The 18,742-nt window shown below is 39.8% G+C and overlaps 1 protein-coding gene across 1 annotated transcript; it reads left to right on the top strand.

Annotated features, from left to right (window-relative positions):
* The first annotated feature begins 1,196 nt into the window (after positions 1–1,196).
* Positions 1,197–17,806, top strand: LOC112249642 (protein Largen-like). The gene is made up of 3 exons (XM_024419430.2): positions 1,197–1,955; positions 10,506–11,408; positions 16,081–17,806. The coding sequence occupies exons 1-2, from the start codon at positions 1,818–1,820 to the stop codon at positions 11,238–11,240; spliced, it is 873 nt and encodes a 290-aa protein (XP_024275198.1). The 5' UTR covers positions 1,197–1,817; the 3' UTR covers positions 11,241–11,408; positions 16,081–17,806.
* Positions 17,807–18,742: the final 936 nt, after the last annotated feature.

Below are 18,742 nucleotides of genomic sequence, written 5' to 3' on the forward strand. Positions count from 1 at the left end.
TGAAACCAAGGCTTTTACGATCACAGAAGTCAACAAATGAGGGAGCCTGGGGACATGCAGGGCCTGGGTTTACCTCCACATCACCCGCGGAACAGAGAAGGAGTAATATGAGGGTGCGGCTAAAGGCTATCAAAACTGGTCGCCTAGAGCGTTGGGGACAGAGAATAAGAGGAGCAGGTTTCTGGGCATGGTAGAATATATTCAGGGCATAATGCGCAGACAGGGGTATGGTGGGGTGCGGGTACAGCGGAGGTAAGCCCAGGCACTGGGTGATGATGAGAGAGGTTGTATCTCTGGACATGCTGGTTGTAATGGGTGAGGTCACCGCATGTGTAGGAGGTGGGACAAAGGAGGTATCAGGGGTATGAAGAGTAGAACTAGGGGCTCCATTGTGAACTAAAACAATGATAACTAACCTGAGCAACAGTATACAAGGCATATTGACATTTGAGAGAGACATACAGCGAGGCCTACAGTATTGTTTAAAATAGCCTACAGTATTGTCGATTAGTATGGTTGGAAATATTATTTCATTACATCTTAAAGTTTGTCTATAGGCATAATCACCCAAAAAGCAGAAGTCAAAAGCTTTTCTCATATAAACATGCAGGCAATATAAGATGAGTTGTCCCAACAGAAGAAACAAGCCCATTGGGAAATATTCCAGGAACTTGATGAATGTTGTGTAATAGTGAGTTGGAAAGCTTTCTATGTTGTTCCTATGTTAGAAAGTCTAAAGAGGCCGTAATATTTACCCCCCAACAAAAGCCTAGAAATGTGCAAAACTTTCCCAAACTGCTTCAATGCAGCCTTGCTTTAACCCAGGAACCTGTCATCCGGAACCGCGGCCGTTCGACAAATGTGATCTAAAGACTATTTCATCTAGTACACCTGATCCAACTGTAGTTGGCTACTTGAATCAGGTGTGCTAGTGTTGGAATAGATGACATAGCCTATGTGAAAGTGCTGGCTGAGGGTAATGACACGTCACGTGTACCGGTTCGGGAAACATTGTTTTAACCATAACACTATGGAAATAATGGTGAGTAACACGGATGTATCACTTTTCGAATCAAAACATGAAGAGCAGCCTAAGGTGACCTGCTTCTGCGGCGCGCGTGTCATGACACGCGCAGCCGTGCAGAGACCATTCTCTCCCCTGGTGTATGGGCAGGCTATCAGACACCACGGAGGCTTCGATGTAGATGCAATGTGAAGAAGGGATTATTATCACTTGTCATTTATTCAGCAAAGTAACTGCAGTTTATGAATATATTATGCCTGTCGTATGTAACCTATAGAATATACATGTATTTTTTTAGAGACAATCCGTTCAATGGGGATGTCTGGCGCAGCCTATGGACCATTATGATTAGAATATTGGACGTGGATTGGATTGATGTGTACTATGTACCATGTTCCTTTTCATTCTCTTATTATTTCAGTCTGATTAAAATGACGGACCGAATATCTGACTAGGCATCTTGCCACAAGGAAATGTGACATATCAGCATTTGTATTTTTGACAGAAATGTTAAAAGGTAACGGCGGAATGATCACGAGCGACTGTCTAGAAACACCTCTTCAGCAACATTATTTTATAAAACATTTTTAAGATAATATTATTTTTGCTATGCTCTATTGCGCATGCGTGCTGGCCGGGACGCTGTCACCACGCTTCGCTACATTATTGCGTGATTTAGCCTGTATGGGAGGAAAGTGAAGAAAACAGAACATTAAAATGCATAGGCAAAGTGGTCTGACGGCAGCGGAAGGATTTACTTGTAATCCTTAAAAATACGTTGTGCCAACGAAGAATGTCAGGGACATCAAATGTAGAATCTGCTGAAGGAGTAGTCTCCAAAGTTAAAGTCAAAAAGCAGATCAAGACAATCGTGAAGGATTTGGAGACCATACTGGGAGACTTGAGGGATGTAGCTAAGGAACTCAAAGAGGTTAGTGGAATAGGTTTCCTATGTCTGGCTTATGTTTTGTGTTTTTTATTTGAGATGAACATTGTTTTTGTTTTAATGCAGGTATGTTTAGGGTATAGATTTTTTACTGATTGGGAAAAAGATTGTTCTATAATAAACATCTGAAGGCTCAGATATAATTAAGTCCATGGCCTGTGCATTGCCCTTTCGTATGTGACCACATATCTTATCAGTGAACATAAAAGACATATAGGACACGTTGTATGTGCGAAGGATGACAACGCAGCTGCGCCTTAGTGCGAACACTGGGCTTTGATAATTGAAGTGCAAACATGTATCATGATTAATCACGTGTAGTTCACCGGTATGGTTTTGCATTGCATTTCATCATCTAAATGCAGTCTAGCCTACTGTTTTTATTATAATTGTCTCCTGTCAAATTATACAGTAGCTCTCTTCTCGATAGGCACCTTGTTACAGTATCAGGATTGTGTCAGCGCTGTCATTGTGTCTAAGTGATATACAATTGTTAGGAATATCAATTTTAGAGCATTCATTCATTTAACTCATACTATATTTGTTTTCTGTTGATTTCACACATTGATCCTTGTGGTCTTCCATCGTCCCTATAATGACACGCAATCTAACCTGCTTTGACGCGTGGATGTAGCCTACCTAGATGTTTGTACGAAAGGAACTGTCCGGCCTGCTGGACCTGAAATACCCACCCTTACACGACAGGTTGTCACTTTAGATGAAACCTACACTGTTCTTCTTAATTGATGTATGTAATGGATGGATACATGACACACATTTCCTCTGACATAATGCTGATCTTTCAACATTTTCAACAAGTATTTGAATTAAACACAATGTTATAGAAACATCAATCTGGGGCAGAAGGTAGCCTAGTGGTTAGAGCGTCGATCTAACCCAAAGGTTGCTAGATCGAATCCCTGAACTGACAAGGTAAAAATCTGTTCTTCTGCCCCAGAAAAAGGCAGTTAACCCACTGTTCCTAGGCCGCCATTGTAAACAAGATTTTTTTTCTTAACTGACTTGCTTAGTTAAATAAAGGTTAAATAAGAAATAAAACATACAAATCAATATTCTATTTAGGAGAGTGTGCACTACTAAAACAACCCACCTCGGGGATTGTCAGTTCATTGTCAAAGCCAATGTTTCAGTAAATCCCATTTAGATGCAGTATTTATCTAGTGCAACTCACACACTTGAATTATTGGATTCAAGCCTATGTTTAAGAGGAGCTGAACCCAGATGCTTGGCACAGAGAGAACCATCATGCCCCTAAGCATGTTGCAATGGATACTGTGACTCTCTTTTGTGTCCCACTAAATGATCCATTAAAGACTGTATGGAGATTTCACTCTACATGAGCTTTTTACCCAACCTCAGTTTTATATTCCATTAAATGTGGATATGCTGATATTACTTCACTAGCGTCAATTACTTTAAAATATAATGACTTTTAAAATGGTATACTATGTGGATACTGTTCGCAGATATGGTTTGGCAAAGTATTGGCTACCACTGAAATGTGAAATGATAGGCAACTTATACCATAGGTCATAATTAGTAGGTATTGTGTCAGTAATAGATTACAAAATAACAAGTCATTTCAGACTCTCCATAATAGTGTTGAACATTGTGTATTTTATACATGCACATACACATAGAGTAATCAAGGTTTATTTCTACTCAAAACTAGTAAACATACCTAAGGGAAGATGTAGTCATTTGCTACAAAGAGATGTCTTTGCAAATTTCACTGCCTGTCATGTAGGTATATTATTATCACCTCAACCATGAATGTATGGAGGGGCCAAGTATGTGCTTTCAACAATTTCAATTTCATCTTATTATGTCCAACACGTGCAAGAGCATACTCACAGAATTCATTCTTACATAAACTGATCATGTATGTTATCAAGTTAGTATTGCTATAGCCGGAGGGTCTTGCTTTTGATTTAGAGTCTTCATACAGTTTGGTGTGTGTTCTTTTCATTGGATTATTATGGGTAGTTTCTAGTTTGCCCTTACCTTACAAATACACGTCTAGCAAATTAATTAATCAAACACGACCTGCAATTAATCAGAGAATACTGTGTAATATTGTTGTGTTGCATGCGAATCTGGCTTGAGAGGACCATATGTCTACAAAGTTATTAGAATAATTAATTAGTTTAAATGCCAAATTAAGCAGTTTTTATTTCCATATCAAATCATTTCTGGTAACAATTAAGTACCTTACTGTGATTGTTTTCAACTAAAATAGTCAAAAAGAAGCAAAAATAGCTTCTCAGCAATGAGCAATTTCTCAAGCAAAAATTTAGCTAGGACTGTCTGCGAGTGGTCTGAGTGGGGAGGGGAAACGGAAGACAAGCTGTTATTGGAAGAGGTTTGAAAACTCTCTTATTGGTCTATTAACTAATTAACCACCTGGTGATGTCACCAGGCAGGCCAAAACTCCATCCCACCAAAACAGGCTGAAATTTCAGGCAGACTTTTCAAACAGCTCTTACACTAGAAGGACATTATCATCATTTTCACAATTTCACAATATTATTCCAACCACATAGTGTGGAAATATACATTATATACAGTGCCTTCAGAAAGTTTTTTTCTCACCCATCTACCCCCAATACCGTATAATGCACATTTATTGAAAATTAAATACAGAAATATCTCATTTACATACAGTACCAGTCAAAAGTTTGGACACACCTACTCTTTCAAGGGGTTTTCTTTATTTTTTACATTGTAGAATAATAGTGAAGACATCAAAATGATGAAATAACACATATGTAATCATGTAGTAACCAAAAAGGTATATATCAAAATATATTTGAGATTTTAGATTCTTCAACGTAGCCACACTTTTACCATGATGACAGCTTTGCACACTCTTGGTATTCTCTCAACCAGCTTTATCAGGAATGCTTTTCCAACAGTCTTGAAGGAGTTCTCACATATGCTGAGCACTCAATGGCTGCTTTTCCTTCACTCTGCGGTCCAACTCATCCCAAACCATCTCAGTTGGGTTGAGGTCGGGTAAGTGTGAAGGCCAGATAAGCTGATGCAGCACTCCATCACTCTCTTTCTTGGTCAAATAGCCCTTACAGAGCCTGGAGGTGTGTTTTGGGTCATTGCCCTGTTGAAAAACAAATGATAGTCCCACTAATCGCAAACCAGATGGGATGGCGTATCGCTGCAGAATGCTGTGGTAGCCACACTTGTTAAGTGTGCCTTGAATTCTAAATAAATCACTGACAGTGTCACCAGCAAAGCACCCCCACACCATAACACCTCCTCCTCTACGCTTCACTTTGGGAACCACACATGCGGAGATAATCCATTCATCTACTCTGCGTCTCACAAACACACACCTGTTGGAACCAAACATTTCAAATTTGGACACATCCGACCAAAGGACAGATTTCCACTGGTCTAATGTCCATTGCTGGTGTTTCTTGGCCCAAGCAAGTCTCTTATTATTGGTGTCCTTGAGTAGTGGTTTCTTTGCAGCAATTTGACCATAAAGACCTGATTCACGCAGTCTCCTCTGAACAGTTGATGTTGAGATGTATCTGTTACTTGAACTCTGTGAAGCATTTATTTGGGCTGAAATCTGAGGCTAGTAACTCTAATGAACTTTTCCTCTGCAGCAGAGGTAACTCTGGGTCTTCCTTTCCTGTGGCGGTCCTCATGAGAGCCAGCTTCATCATAGCGCTTGATGGTTTTTTGCGACTGCACGTGAATAAACTTTTAAAGTTCTTGACATTTTCCAGATTGACTGACCTTCATGTCTTAAGGTAATGATGGACTGTCGTTTCTCTTTGCTTATTTGAGCTGTTCTTGCCATAATATGGACTTGGTAATTTACCAAATAGGGTTATCTTCTGTATATCACCTCTACCTTGTCACAACACAACTGATTGGCTCATTAAGAAGGAAAGAAATTCCACAAATGAGCTTTTAACAAGGCACACCTGTTAATTTAAATGCATTGCAGGTGACCACCTCATGAAGCTGGTTGAGAGAATGCCAAGAGTGTGCAAAGCTGTCCTCAAGGCAAAGGTTGGCTATTTTGAAGAATCTCAAATATAAAAAAATATTTTGATTTCTTTAACACTTCTTATGCTACTACATGATTCCATGATTTTACTAGCATCACCACCCTGGATGGTTCCGACCTTGAATATGTGGACATCTATAAGTACCTAGGTGTCTGGCTAGACTGCAAATTCTCCTTCCAGACTCATATCAAACACCTCCAATCAAAAATCAAATCAAGAGTCGGCTTTCTATTCCGCAACAAAGCCTCCTTCACTCACGCCGCCAAGCTTACCCTAGTAAAACTGACTATCCTACCAATCCTCGACTTCGGCGATGTCATCTACAAAATGGCTTCCAACACTCTACTCAGCAAACTGGATGCAGTATATCACAGTGCCATCCGTTTTGTCACTAAAGCACCTTATACCACCCACCACTGCGACTTGTATGCTCTAGTCGGCTGGCCCTCGCTACATATTCGTCGCCAGACCCACTGGCTCCAGGTCATCTACAAGTCCATGCTAGGTAAAGCTCCGCCTTATCTCAGTTCACTGGTCACGATGGCAACACCCATCCGTAGCACGTGCTCCAGCAGGTGTATCTCACTGATCATCCCTAAAGCCAACACCTCATTTGGCCGCCTTTCGTTCCAGTACTCTGCTGCCTGTGACTGGAACGAATTGCAAAAATCGCTGAAGTTGGAGACTTTTATCTCCCTCACCAACTTCAAACATCAGCTATCTGAGCAGCTAACCGATCGCTGCAGCTGTACATAGTCTATTGGTAAATAGCCCACCCATTTTCACCTACCTCATCCCCATACTGTTTTTATTTATTTACTTTTCTGCTCTTTTGCACACCAATATCTCTACCTGTACATGACCATCTGATAATATATCACTCCAGTGTTAATCTGCAAAATTGTAACTATTCGTCTACCTCCTCATGCCTTTTGCACACATTGTACATTGTATATAGACTCCCCCTTTGTTTTCTACTGTGTTATTGACTTGTTAATTTGTTTATTCCATGTGTAACTCTGTGTTGTCTGCTCACACTGCTATGCTTTATCTTGGCCAGGTCGCAGTTGTAAATGAGAACTTGTTCTCAACTAGCCTACCTGGTTAAATAAAGGTGAAATAAAATAAAAAAATAAAAATAAATATAGTTTGATGTCTTCACTATTATTCTACAATGTAGAAAATAGTACAAATAAAGAAAAACCCCGGAATGAGTAGGGGTGTCCAAACTTTTTACTGTAAGTATACATGTTAGAATCACCATTGCCAGCAATTACAGCTGGGAGTCCTTCTGGGTACCTTTTTAAGAGCTTTGCACACATGGATTGTACAATATTAGTACTTCTTTTCCGAACTCTTTCAAGTTCGGTGTTGACCATTGCTGAACACCCATTTTCAAGTCTTGCCATAGATTTTCAAGACGATTTGAGTCAAAACTGTAACTAGGCCACTCAGGAACATTCAATGTCATCTTGGTAAACAACTCCATTGTATATTTGGCCTTGTGTTTTTGGTTATTGTCCTACTGAAAAGTGAATTTGTCTCCCAGTGTCTATTGGAAGGCAGACTGAACCAGGTTTTCCTCTAGGATTTTACCTGTGCTTAGCTCTATTCCGTTTCTTTTTATCCTAAAAAAATTCCCTGGTCCTTGCTGATGGCAAGCATACCCATAACATGATGCAGCCACCACCATGCTTGAAAATATGAAGAGTGGTACTCAGTGATGTGTCATGTTGGATTTGCCCAAAACATAACGCTTTGTATTCAGGACATAAAGTTCATTTCTTTGCCACACCTTTTTCAGTATTACTTTAGTGCCTTATTGCAAACATAATTATTTCTTTCTGTAGAGGCTTCCTTCTTTTCACTCTGTCATTTTGGTTAGTATTGTGAAGTAAATACAATGCTGTTGATTCATCCTCAGCCTCCTATCACAGCAATTAAACTCTGTAACTGTTTTAAAGTCACCATTGGCCTCATGGTGAAATCTCTGAGCGGTTTCCTTCCTCTCCGCATGCGGAGTTAGGAAGGACGCCTGTTTCTTTGTAGTGACTGGGGGTATTGATGAACCATCCAAAGTGTAATTAATAACTTCACCATGCTCAAAGGGATATTCAATGTCTGCTTTATGATTTTTACCCATCTACCAATATGTGCCCTTCTTTGCGAGGCATTGGGAAAACCTCCCTGGTCTTTGTGGTTGGATCTCTGTTTGAAATTCACTGCAAGTCTGAGGGACCTTATAATTGTATGTGTGGGGTACAGAGATGAGGTAGTCATTCAAAAATCATGTTAAACACTACAATTGCACACAGAGTGTCCATGTCGCTTATTATGTCACTTGTTAGGCAAATGTTTACTCCTGAACTTATTATAACAAAGGGGTTGAATACTTATTGACTCAAAAAAATATAAACTTTGTAAAAATGTCTAAAAACAAAATTCCACTTGAACATTACGGGGTATTGTGTGTAGGCCAGTGACACAAAATCTCAATTTAATCTATTTTAAATTCAACACAACAAAATGTGGAAAATGTGTGAATACTTTCTGAAGGCACTGTAAAACAAGTTTTTGACTGCAGTGGGCCTTTATAACGCCCTAGAGTCGATGTCCACGTCTATGTCTCATTCTACCGCATCCACCAATGACGGCCTTCCGCATCTTTGGTGGAAGGTTGCCGAGCTACAGCGGTGTTTGTCAGACCCTGAGACATCACAAAAATTGGTCTTCTCACGAAAACTTCTGCAGTAGCGTCCAAACTGTTTGGCTACATATGAATATGCCTCGATGAAAAAGTGAGACTCTCACAAACACATACACGTTGGTTGTTTTGCTGACAGGTGTATAACATTGAGGTTACAGCCAAACATTGGCAGTAGAATGACCATATTGAAGAGCTCAATTACTTTTAACGTGGCACAGTCTTAGGATGCCACCTTTACAACAAGTCAGTTCGTAAAATTTCTGTCCTGCTATAGCAGCCCCGGTCAACTGTAAGTGCTGTTATTGTGAAGTGGAAACGTCTAGGAGCAACAAAGGCTCAGCCGCGAAGTGGTAGGCCACACGAGCCCACAGAACATGATCGCCGAGAGTTAAAGCGCGTAGTGCGTAAAAATAGTCCGTCCTCAGTTGTAGCACTCACTACAGAGTTCCAAATTGCCTCTGAAAGCAACATCATCTGTTCGTCGGGAGCTTCATTAAGTGGGATTCCATTGTAGAGCAGCCGCACACAAATCTAAGATCAGCATGCGCAATGCCTGCGTCGGCTGGAGTGGTGTAAAGCTCGCCGCCATTAGACTCAGTGGAAAGGCGCTCTCTGGAGTGAAGAATCACGCTTCACCATCTGACAGTCCGACAGACGTATCTGGGTTTGGCAGATGCCAGGAGAACGCTACCTGCCCCAATGTAAACTGCCAACTGTAAAGTTTGGTGGATGAGGAATAATTATCTGGGGCTGTTTTTTATTGTTCTGGCTAGGCCCCTTAGGGAAATCGTAACGCTACAGCATACCTGTGCTTAGCTTTATTCCGACATTCTAGACAAGTCTGTGCTTCCATCTTTGTGGCATCAGTTTGGGGAAGTCTCTTTCCTGTTTCAGCATGACAATGCCCCCGTGCACAAAGCGAGGTCCATACAGAAATGGTTTGTCAAGATGAGTGTGGAAAAACTTGACTGGCCTGCACAAAGCCCTGACCTCAACCCCATCGAACACCTTTGGGATGGATTGGAATGCCGACTGTGAGCCAAGCCTAATCGCCCAATGTCAGTGCCCAACCTCACTGATACTCTTGTGGCTGAAAGGAAGCAAGTCCCTGCAGCAATGATCCAACATCTAGTGGAAAACCTTCCCAGAAGAATAGATAGCATAGGGGGGGCCAACTCCATATTAATGCCCATGATTTTGGAATGAGATGTTAGACGAGCAGGTGTCCACATACCTTTGGTCATGTAGTGTATATCTATATGGAAGTAGTTCAGTGCAAAAGAAAAATGGGGTAAATATGGGTTAAAAAAAATTACAAATAATTTCCGTATCTTTCTTATATCTCTCAGCTATAGGACAGACACTTTAAAACAAAATTCTTTTGCACACATTTTTTGGACTATGTATGAATCTGTTATTCAATGTGTTTCTATGGGCTAATAGCAGTAAGGCCAAATTCAATGTTTGATCAAATATTTTTTGCATATATATGTATGCATATATTTTTTGTTATATACCTAAAGGGTTCCTAAAACTCAAAATCAAATGGGTAAATGATCCTTGGTATGACCATCTTAAAACAATTCCATATGTTAGCCTAGTAGAAGCCCCTTCCCCTGCCTAACTATTTACTAGCCAGGTTGCACAACAACAAGTGCTTCATACATTTTGGCTGCTGCTGTATTTTCTACTCTATTAGTCTGTTATATTTCGATGTCTGTCAAACTAAATATGTACTGTCCTCCTTTTCCTTTTCTCCTGGTGCAGGTTGTGCATGAGATCGACTCCCTCACGTGTGACCTACAGCTGGAGGAGGAGATGACAGACAGTTCCAAGACAGACACCCTGAACAGCAGCTCTAGCAGCACCACCACCACCACCACAGCCTCCAGCATCGACAAGATCAAGATCGCCATCTTTAGGCCCCCGTCTGTCAGCCACGCCATCCTGACCGTGATGAAGAAGCCCCACCCTCCGCTGCCCCCTCCCAGGCTGACACCTATCAAAGCAGAGGAGCACAACAAGAACCCACTGTCAGGGAGCCTACTAGCCAAGGCTAACGGGACTCTTATGCGTAATGGTGTTTTCCCAGGGAAGCCAAACAGAGACTTATCGTGTTGCATCTCTAATAGTACAAAGGAAGAGAGAGGACTTTTGCCTATGCCTTTGCTACGGCATGAAAAGACCAAATGCCCCCAGGCAACCCGGGAGAGGGTCCGATTCAGTGAAAAGGTCCAGTATCACGGGTACTGCCCTGACTGTGACCTGCAATATGACGTTGACAACACAGATATGCACTTACAGACAGAATTTACTGATGACATGAGCCCTGTCCATCAGTGTTCCTCCTCCTCACCACCATCCCAGCTCACGTTAGAAAATGGCGGTCTAAGTGTCAGCCATAGTTTCCCTCCTACAAAACTGCCTTGTGTGCCTCATTCTAACCCTTCCCTGAAACCACAGAAAACCATCCTTCGAAAATCAACCACCACAACGGTTTGATGTTAATCACCCTTCATTTAAATATTTCTAAATTATTTATAGTGTTTTCTATTTCATGAGCACTTTCTACTCCAGTCAAACGTGGATTATCTAAACGATGAGGAAAAAAGAGCGCTAGAAGACGTGGCCTTGAGCTCAGAAATGCACAAGGAGAGAATGAACGGTGAGGTGAGTGAGTGGCAGCTAACAACTGTCCTGCTAGTGTAAGGGTTTGGCAGGATTGGTTTGAGAGATGTGAAGTAACATTGTATCATATTTTTTTAAGGGATTTTTTCAGAAACAAGAAGCTGTGTTAGAACATTTATGCTCTGGGTTAAACAACAAATCAAGCTTGCCTCAAATCCGACCGCTGACCCAGATACTACAGTACACCTCTGTGTATAGGGCTGAGACAGTAATACAATGATGGCATATACTATCTTTTGTCACCCGATATTGATTCACTGCCATACTTCACTTCTTGAGATGGGGAGGGTGTGTCACACTACTGAATCTAGAGCAACATCTACTGGTGGCTTAGGTTATAGGAAGATGTCAAATAAATATAGTCACATTGAGTTTAGCTTGCGAAGACGAACCATGTCAAATCTCCCATGGTGGACTGAACAGACACTATTCGAAAGTGTTTAACCTCAGATGTTTTGAGGTTAAATCTTAGTTAGATGTATTACCATTCAACATATGTTGGTATTTTAATCTTAATTTACCATTAATTTATAGAACTGTAATTAAACAGTAGTGGCTGTGTGTGGGTGCTTCATTATGTTATCGTGTCATTCAGAAAGGAATGATCAAAAGGGTATGAAAGCATTTCAGTGCTTTGGAAGGGAGGAAATTAGGCATACCCTGGAGGTGGATGGAAATAGTAGCACCTCCTGCTAGCAAGCCTTCTAATGAGCAGGATTAGGCTATTACTGTGCCGATAACACTATTTCATACTGCCTTTGTACCAACACAAATGTTGACAATGCTCTAAAGTAGACATGGGAAAGCGATGTGTGTGTAAAATGTGGGTGAGTCTGTGGGAACAAAGACAAAAAAGTGGGATGTGAACGCTGCTGAGATTCAATGTCTTTGCTCTCATGGACAAGCTTACTAACCCGCATTCAACATTTAGATAGGGATTGGTGCTTATTCAAGCATTTTAAATAAACAGAAACATGAAAAAATGTAACAAACATGAGGAATGCCATGAAGGATGTAGCGATATCAGCTTATGCCCTGCAGGCTTGCTTCGCCTGGTCGCATTGTGGATGAGATTAGTAAAAAACATTTTATTCTGGAGAAATAAAATAAATGTCTTAACCTTCATCAAGTAGTACAGCTCTATGTATGTCATATTGAATACTAACAAATTAAGAACAATTCCCTTGAAATGCATAAATGCATAAATGCACTAAAAGGAAATGGGCATTGTAGGGTGATTAGAAAAGACTTCCACAAGAGTGTGCCCACAGCAGAACTATATATAGAGGTATCTATCGCAATGATGAATCCCACCCACCCAGCTACAGTACATGTTCTGCATGTACCTGTGGGTGGGAAACTATTCTAGACATTTAGAATGCTGGTGTAAAACTTGTTGTGCAAAACTGATGGCTAAAAATTCTGTGTGACATCATCACTTGCCGACCTGGCAAAGAGGAATATGCATAAATGTGACACAATTACAGTTGTTTCAATTAACAATTAGCTATCATACTCTTCCATATCGTCCTACAGTGCCAGACACAATTGTTGATATACTCAACATGTATCACTTGGTTAGGTCTTTAATTTCAATTGGATACACGCTTCCTAAATTGAAATAAAGTGAAAGGAAATTAAACAAAAAGGAAAGTGAAAAGACAAATAATACAGTTTTGTTCCAGAGGCGTTCCGTCCATAATGGAGATATCAAAATAATGTTCACCTACAGTACATTATCAAAACATCAGAGTGCTAATAATACATCTCATACATATTGGGAGAGAGAGAGAGAGAGAGAGAGAGAGAGCATTTTTGAGAAAGTTGTGAAGCATTTTTGAGAAAGTTGTGAAGTAATCCAAGATTATTATGCTCCTTTGGAGACTATTAAAAGGAGAGACATCAGATTATTATACTTCTTTGGAGACTATTTAAAGGAGAGACATCAGATTATTATGCTCCTTTGGAGACTGAAAAGAGAGACATCAGATTATTATACTCCTTTAGAGACTATTGAAAGGAGAGACATCAGATTATTATGCTCCTTTGGAGACTAAAAGGAGAGACATCAGATTATTATGCTCCTTTGGAGGCTAAAAGGAGAGACAGCAGATTATTATGCTCATTTGTAGACTAAAAGGAGAGACATCAGATTATTATGCTTCTTTGGAGACTATTAAAATGAGAGACATCAGATTATCATGCTCCTTTGGAGTCTGAAATGAGAGACATCAGATTATTATGCTCCTTTAGAGACTATTAAAAGGAGAGACATCAGATTATTATGCTCCTTTGGAGACTAAAATGAGAGACATCAGATTATTATGCTCTGTTGGAGATTCAAAGGAGAGACATCAGATTATTATGCTCCTTTTGAGACTAAAAGGAGAGACATCAGATTAATATGCTTCTTTGGAGACTATTAAAATGAGAGACATCAGATTATCATGCTCCTTTGGAGGCTGAAAGGAGAGACATCAGATTATTATGCTCCTTTAGAGACTATTAAAAGGAGAGATATCAGATAATTATGCTCCTTTGGAGACTAAAAGGAGAGACATCAGATTATTATGCTCTGTTGGAGACTAAAATGAGAGACATCAGATTATTATGACATCCTCCTTTGAGAGGCTAAAAGGAGAGACATCAGACTTAATTATGCTTCTTTGGAGACTATTAAAATGAGAGACATCAGATTATCATGCTCCTTTGGAGTCTGAAAGAGAGACATCAGATTATTATGCTCCTTTAGAGACTATTAAAAGGAGAGACATCAGATTATTATGCTCCTTTGGAGACTAAAATGAGAGACATCAGATTATTACATTCAGATTATTATGCTCTGTTGGAGACTAAAAGGAGAGACATCAGATTATTATGCTCCTTTTTAGACATCAGATTAATATGCTCCTTTGGAGACTAAAATGAGAGAGATTATCATGCTCCTTTAGAGACTATTAAAAGGAGAGATATCAGATAATTATGCTCCTTTGGAGACTAAAAGGAGAGACATCAGATTATTATGCTCTGTTGGAGACTAAAATGAGAGACATCAGATTATTATGCTCCTTTGGAGACTAAAAGGAGAGGCATCAGATTATTATGCTCCTTTGGAGACTATTTGAAGGAGAGACATCAGATTATTATGCTCCTCTGGAGACTGAAAAGAGAGACATCAGATTATTATGCTTCTTTTGAGACTATTTAAAGGAGATACATCAGATTATTATGCTCCTTTGTAGACTATTAAGAGGAGAGATATCAGATTATTATGCTCTGTTGGAGACTAAAAGGAGAGACATCAGATTATTATGCTCCTTTGGAGACTAAAAGGAGAGGCATCAGATTATTATGCTCCTTCGGAGACTATTTGAAGGAGAGACATCAGATTATTATGCTCCTCTGGAGACTGAAAAGAGAGACATCAGATTATTATGCTTCTTTTGAGACTAAAAGGAGAGACATCAGATTATTATGCTCCTTTGGAGACTAAAAGGAGAGACATCAGATTATTATGCTCCTTTGGAGACTAAAAGGAGAGACATCAGATTATTATGCTTCTTTGGAGACTATTTAAAGGAGAGACATCAGATTATGATGCTCCTTTGGAGGCTAAAAGGAGAGACAGCAGATTATTATGCTCATTTGTAGACTAAAAGGAGAGACATCAGATTATTATGCTTCTTTGGAGACTATTTGAAGGAGAGACATCAGATTATTATGCTCCTCTGGAGACTGAAAAGAGAGGCATCAGATTATTATGCTTCTTTTGAGACTATTTAAAGGAGAGACATCAGATTATTATGCTCCTTTGGAGGCTAAAAGGAGAGACATCAGATTATTATGCTCCTTTGGAGACTAAAGGGAGAGGCATCAGATTATTATGCTCCTTTGGAGACTAAAAGGAGAGACATCAGATTATTATGCTCCTTTGGAGACTAAAAGGAGAGACATCAGCTGCATCTCCTTTTTTAAGATAAACAATATTGCAATTGGGACTTGTTTGTTTTTCAAATGGTGATACAGCTGTACAGATCTACAGTCAAGAATTTGTCAAGTGGAAGAATTGGTCAAGAGACTATGAAGAATGTACGAAACACACACAGTTCCTCTGTCTGCCACTTCCTCTGTCTGACACTTAAAATGCAGAAGATTTTATGTCACTCAGAGACTGTAAAGAAAGGGACAGTATCAACATTCTACTATAATGTGTAATCACCATTGAAGTAATCCATTTAAATTTGATGATTAGATAAAGATTTTTAGTCAAAGTACAAGGCATTCAAGTTGACCAACATCTATCTGTGAGTTAAAAAGTATAAGGTTCCGACCACATACTGGATTATTGATGTTGGCTATTATGGTGTAGCTGCATGCACATCAAAAACATAAGAGAATTCACAATGTATTATTTTGTTCACCATTTTTGTGATTTTATGAACAAATAAGTTTAATGTAACCTTGAATGTACTGAAAGGAATTGTGAAATAATGTTCTGACCAAAAAAACATCCCCATCCTTTTATTTGAATTGTGGTCATGTTCTTTTTTAATCTGTTCATTCCCATGGCTACTGCTGTTATGCAAGTTCAATTGCATTTTCCTCTTCCTATCAGAATGCTCACATTAATGTGTTTTCCTTGTTTCCCCTGCAGGTCCTTCTGGGTAAAAGTCGAAACAGCCTTTACTGACATGAAACGGATCAATTTTGGTTCATCATACAGTCACTGAGACCGAGGCTCCCTATACCTTTGACAGAATACCAAATCCTCTGAGCCAAGGCCAAATAATGAATCCTCATAGAGAATTGGAAGACATAGTAGCACAGTTTTATTCATGGGATAAGCATGGTAAAAGTTCAAATGTAATGCAAACATAAGATGAAAACATTGCATCCAAATGTGACTGGTTCATTTACAATTGAAATGGAGATTCTATGTATAATTATAGGCAGTGGAATTACTGATGTCCCCAGCATTCTGAGAACTCTTCAAGGGTGGGAAGTCTGCTTATAGCAGACATTCCTATTGAAAGTGAGAAAGAGAGAAACATAACCATGTTCATGTTACTTTCTTATGACATAATTTGAACAAGAACAGACACACTCAGTTCATAATTGTATGTGTTGGTTTCAGGTTTTTGTGAATTGTGGGATATTAGACATAAACAGTCAGTAAAATCTGCTGGACAAGATTTGTTGATCTGCAGTGACTGCTCTTAATATACAGGAACATGAAATACATACATGTGTCATATTGAAAATCCATCATACAATATGAGGCAAGTTAAATGGCTAAAATATAGGAATTGAGGATGTTCACTAATTTGTGTTCGGAATGCTATGTTGAGCGTAAAGAAATCTATGTGTGATCAATGTCATACGAGTTGCTTGCAAAGATATGGCATGCACTTAAAGCAAGAATAACTTGCATTACATTTTATTTGTATATATTTATATATTTATAAAACCTTTCTACAGAGATTGTAACATTTAAAAAGAGGATATTTTTTTTATTCCGTGGGATGAAAGGCGTGTTTTAAAGAAGGCTGTCATTCTTCTGAAAGTACATGTGTTTCTGCAGGGCATATCTGGATCATTTATTTATATAGTGAGAGAGTATATATATATATGTATATATATATAAACACATTATTGTTATGGTATAGGGGTGGAAAAAATTGTGTCAAATGTGAAAGCAAACTAGATTAAACCAAATACATTGTTGTGCTTATCAGAGGAGGAATGATACTGAATGAATGCATGACTGATTCTTTTACCACTTCCTCCTGTCATCGCTGTCGTCTGCTATGCATTTCCTGGAGCGGCTGTTAGGATCCACCAACTGGAGTGCACCTCACTTCGGCCCACCCTTAGTCGATGCGGACTTTGTGACTGTGTTCTCTCGGGAAATAAAAAAACATTGTCAATGACGTGTTGGGGAAACAATGTCCACATCTTTGGACATCATTTGCACTTTGCACTTATGTTAGTCTTTATACTTTGTTTTTCCTTTAACATGTTAATTACAGAATCATTTCAAGTAAGTGTTGATTGTGTTGATTTGAAATGGTAATGCTTGCTTCTAAAGCTATTTGAAAGGTCAATGACCTACAGTATATCACCCCGCTGTAAGTCAAATGAAAAAGTTAGTATTAACGCTCATCCAAGCTAGTGCTACTGTCGTTATCTCAGATTTCCAGTGAGAGTCAAAAACCTATTTCAAAGTGAATGAAGACAAGAGGCAAAAGGAAGACAATTGATATCTGGGCTCCTGAGTGGTGCAGCAGTCTAAGGCACCGCATCTCAGTGGAAGAGGGGTCACTGCAGTTCCTCGTTCGAATCCAGGCTGCATCACATCCGACTGTGATTAGGAGTCCATAGGGCGGCGCATAATTGGCCCAGCGTCGGCTGGGGTAGGCCATCACTGTAAATAATAATTTGTTCTTAACTGACTTGCCTGGTTAAATAAAAAATGTAATCATTGTACCATGTAAGACCATCGTCCCAATTAGCTGAAGACGTTCATTGTAAAAAACAAACATGGAATGAATATAATTATAATACCCATAGATTCTCCATTTGGAATCAAAGGAACTGGGTCAAATAGATCCCTCTGATAGTGGTCTACCTTTGTTCAAGAGCCCCAGCTGTTGCTAGAGCACATTTTTATGCAACTGGAGCACACTTCCAGAGGTGTCATCCATGATACTACACTGTGTAAGGAAATATATAGCCTACACTATATATACACGTGTATGTGGACACCCCTTCAAATTAGTGGATTCAGCTATTTCAGTCACACCCGTTGCTGACTGGTGTATAAAATCGAGCACACAGCCATGCAATCTCCATAGACAGACATTGGCAGTAGAATGGCCTTACTGAAGAGCTCAGTGACTTTCAATGTGGCACCGTCATAGGATGCCACCTTTCCAACAAGTCAGTTTGTCAAATGTCTGCCCTGCTAGAGCTGCTCCGGTCAACTGTAAGTGATGTTATTGTGAAGTGGAAACCTCTAGGAGTAACAACGGCTCAGCCGCGAAGTGGTAGGCCACACAAGCTCACAGAATGGGATCGCTGAGTGCTGAGGTGCGCAAAGAGTAAAAATCGTCTGTCCTTCGTTGCAACACTCACTACAGAGTTCCAAACTGCCTCTGGAAGCAACGTCAGCACAATAACTGTTTGTCGGGAGCTTCATGAAATGGGGTTCTATAGCCAAGCAGCTGCACACAAGCCTAAGATCACCATTCGCCAAGCGTTGGCTGGAGTGGTGTAAAGCTCGCCGCCATTGGACTCTGTAGCAGTGGAAACGCGTT

Source organism: Oncorhynchus tshawytscha, linkage group LG04 (assembly GCF_018296145.1).
Source record: "Oncorhynchus tshawytscha isolate Ot180627B linkage group LG04, Otsh_v2.0, whole genome shotgun sequence".
Lineage (NCBI taxonomy): Eukaryota > Metazoa > Chordata > Actinopteri > Salmoniformes > Salmonidae > Oncorhynchus > Oncorhynchus tshawytscha.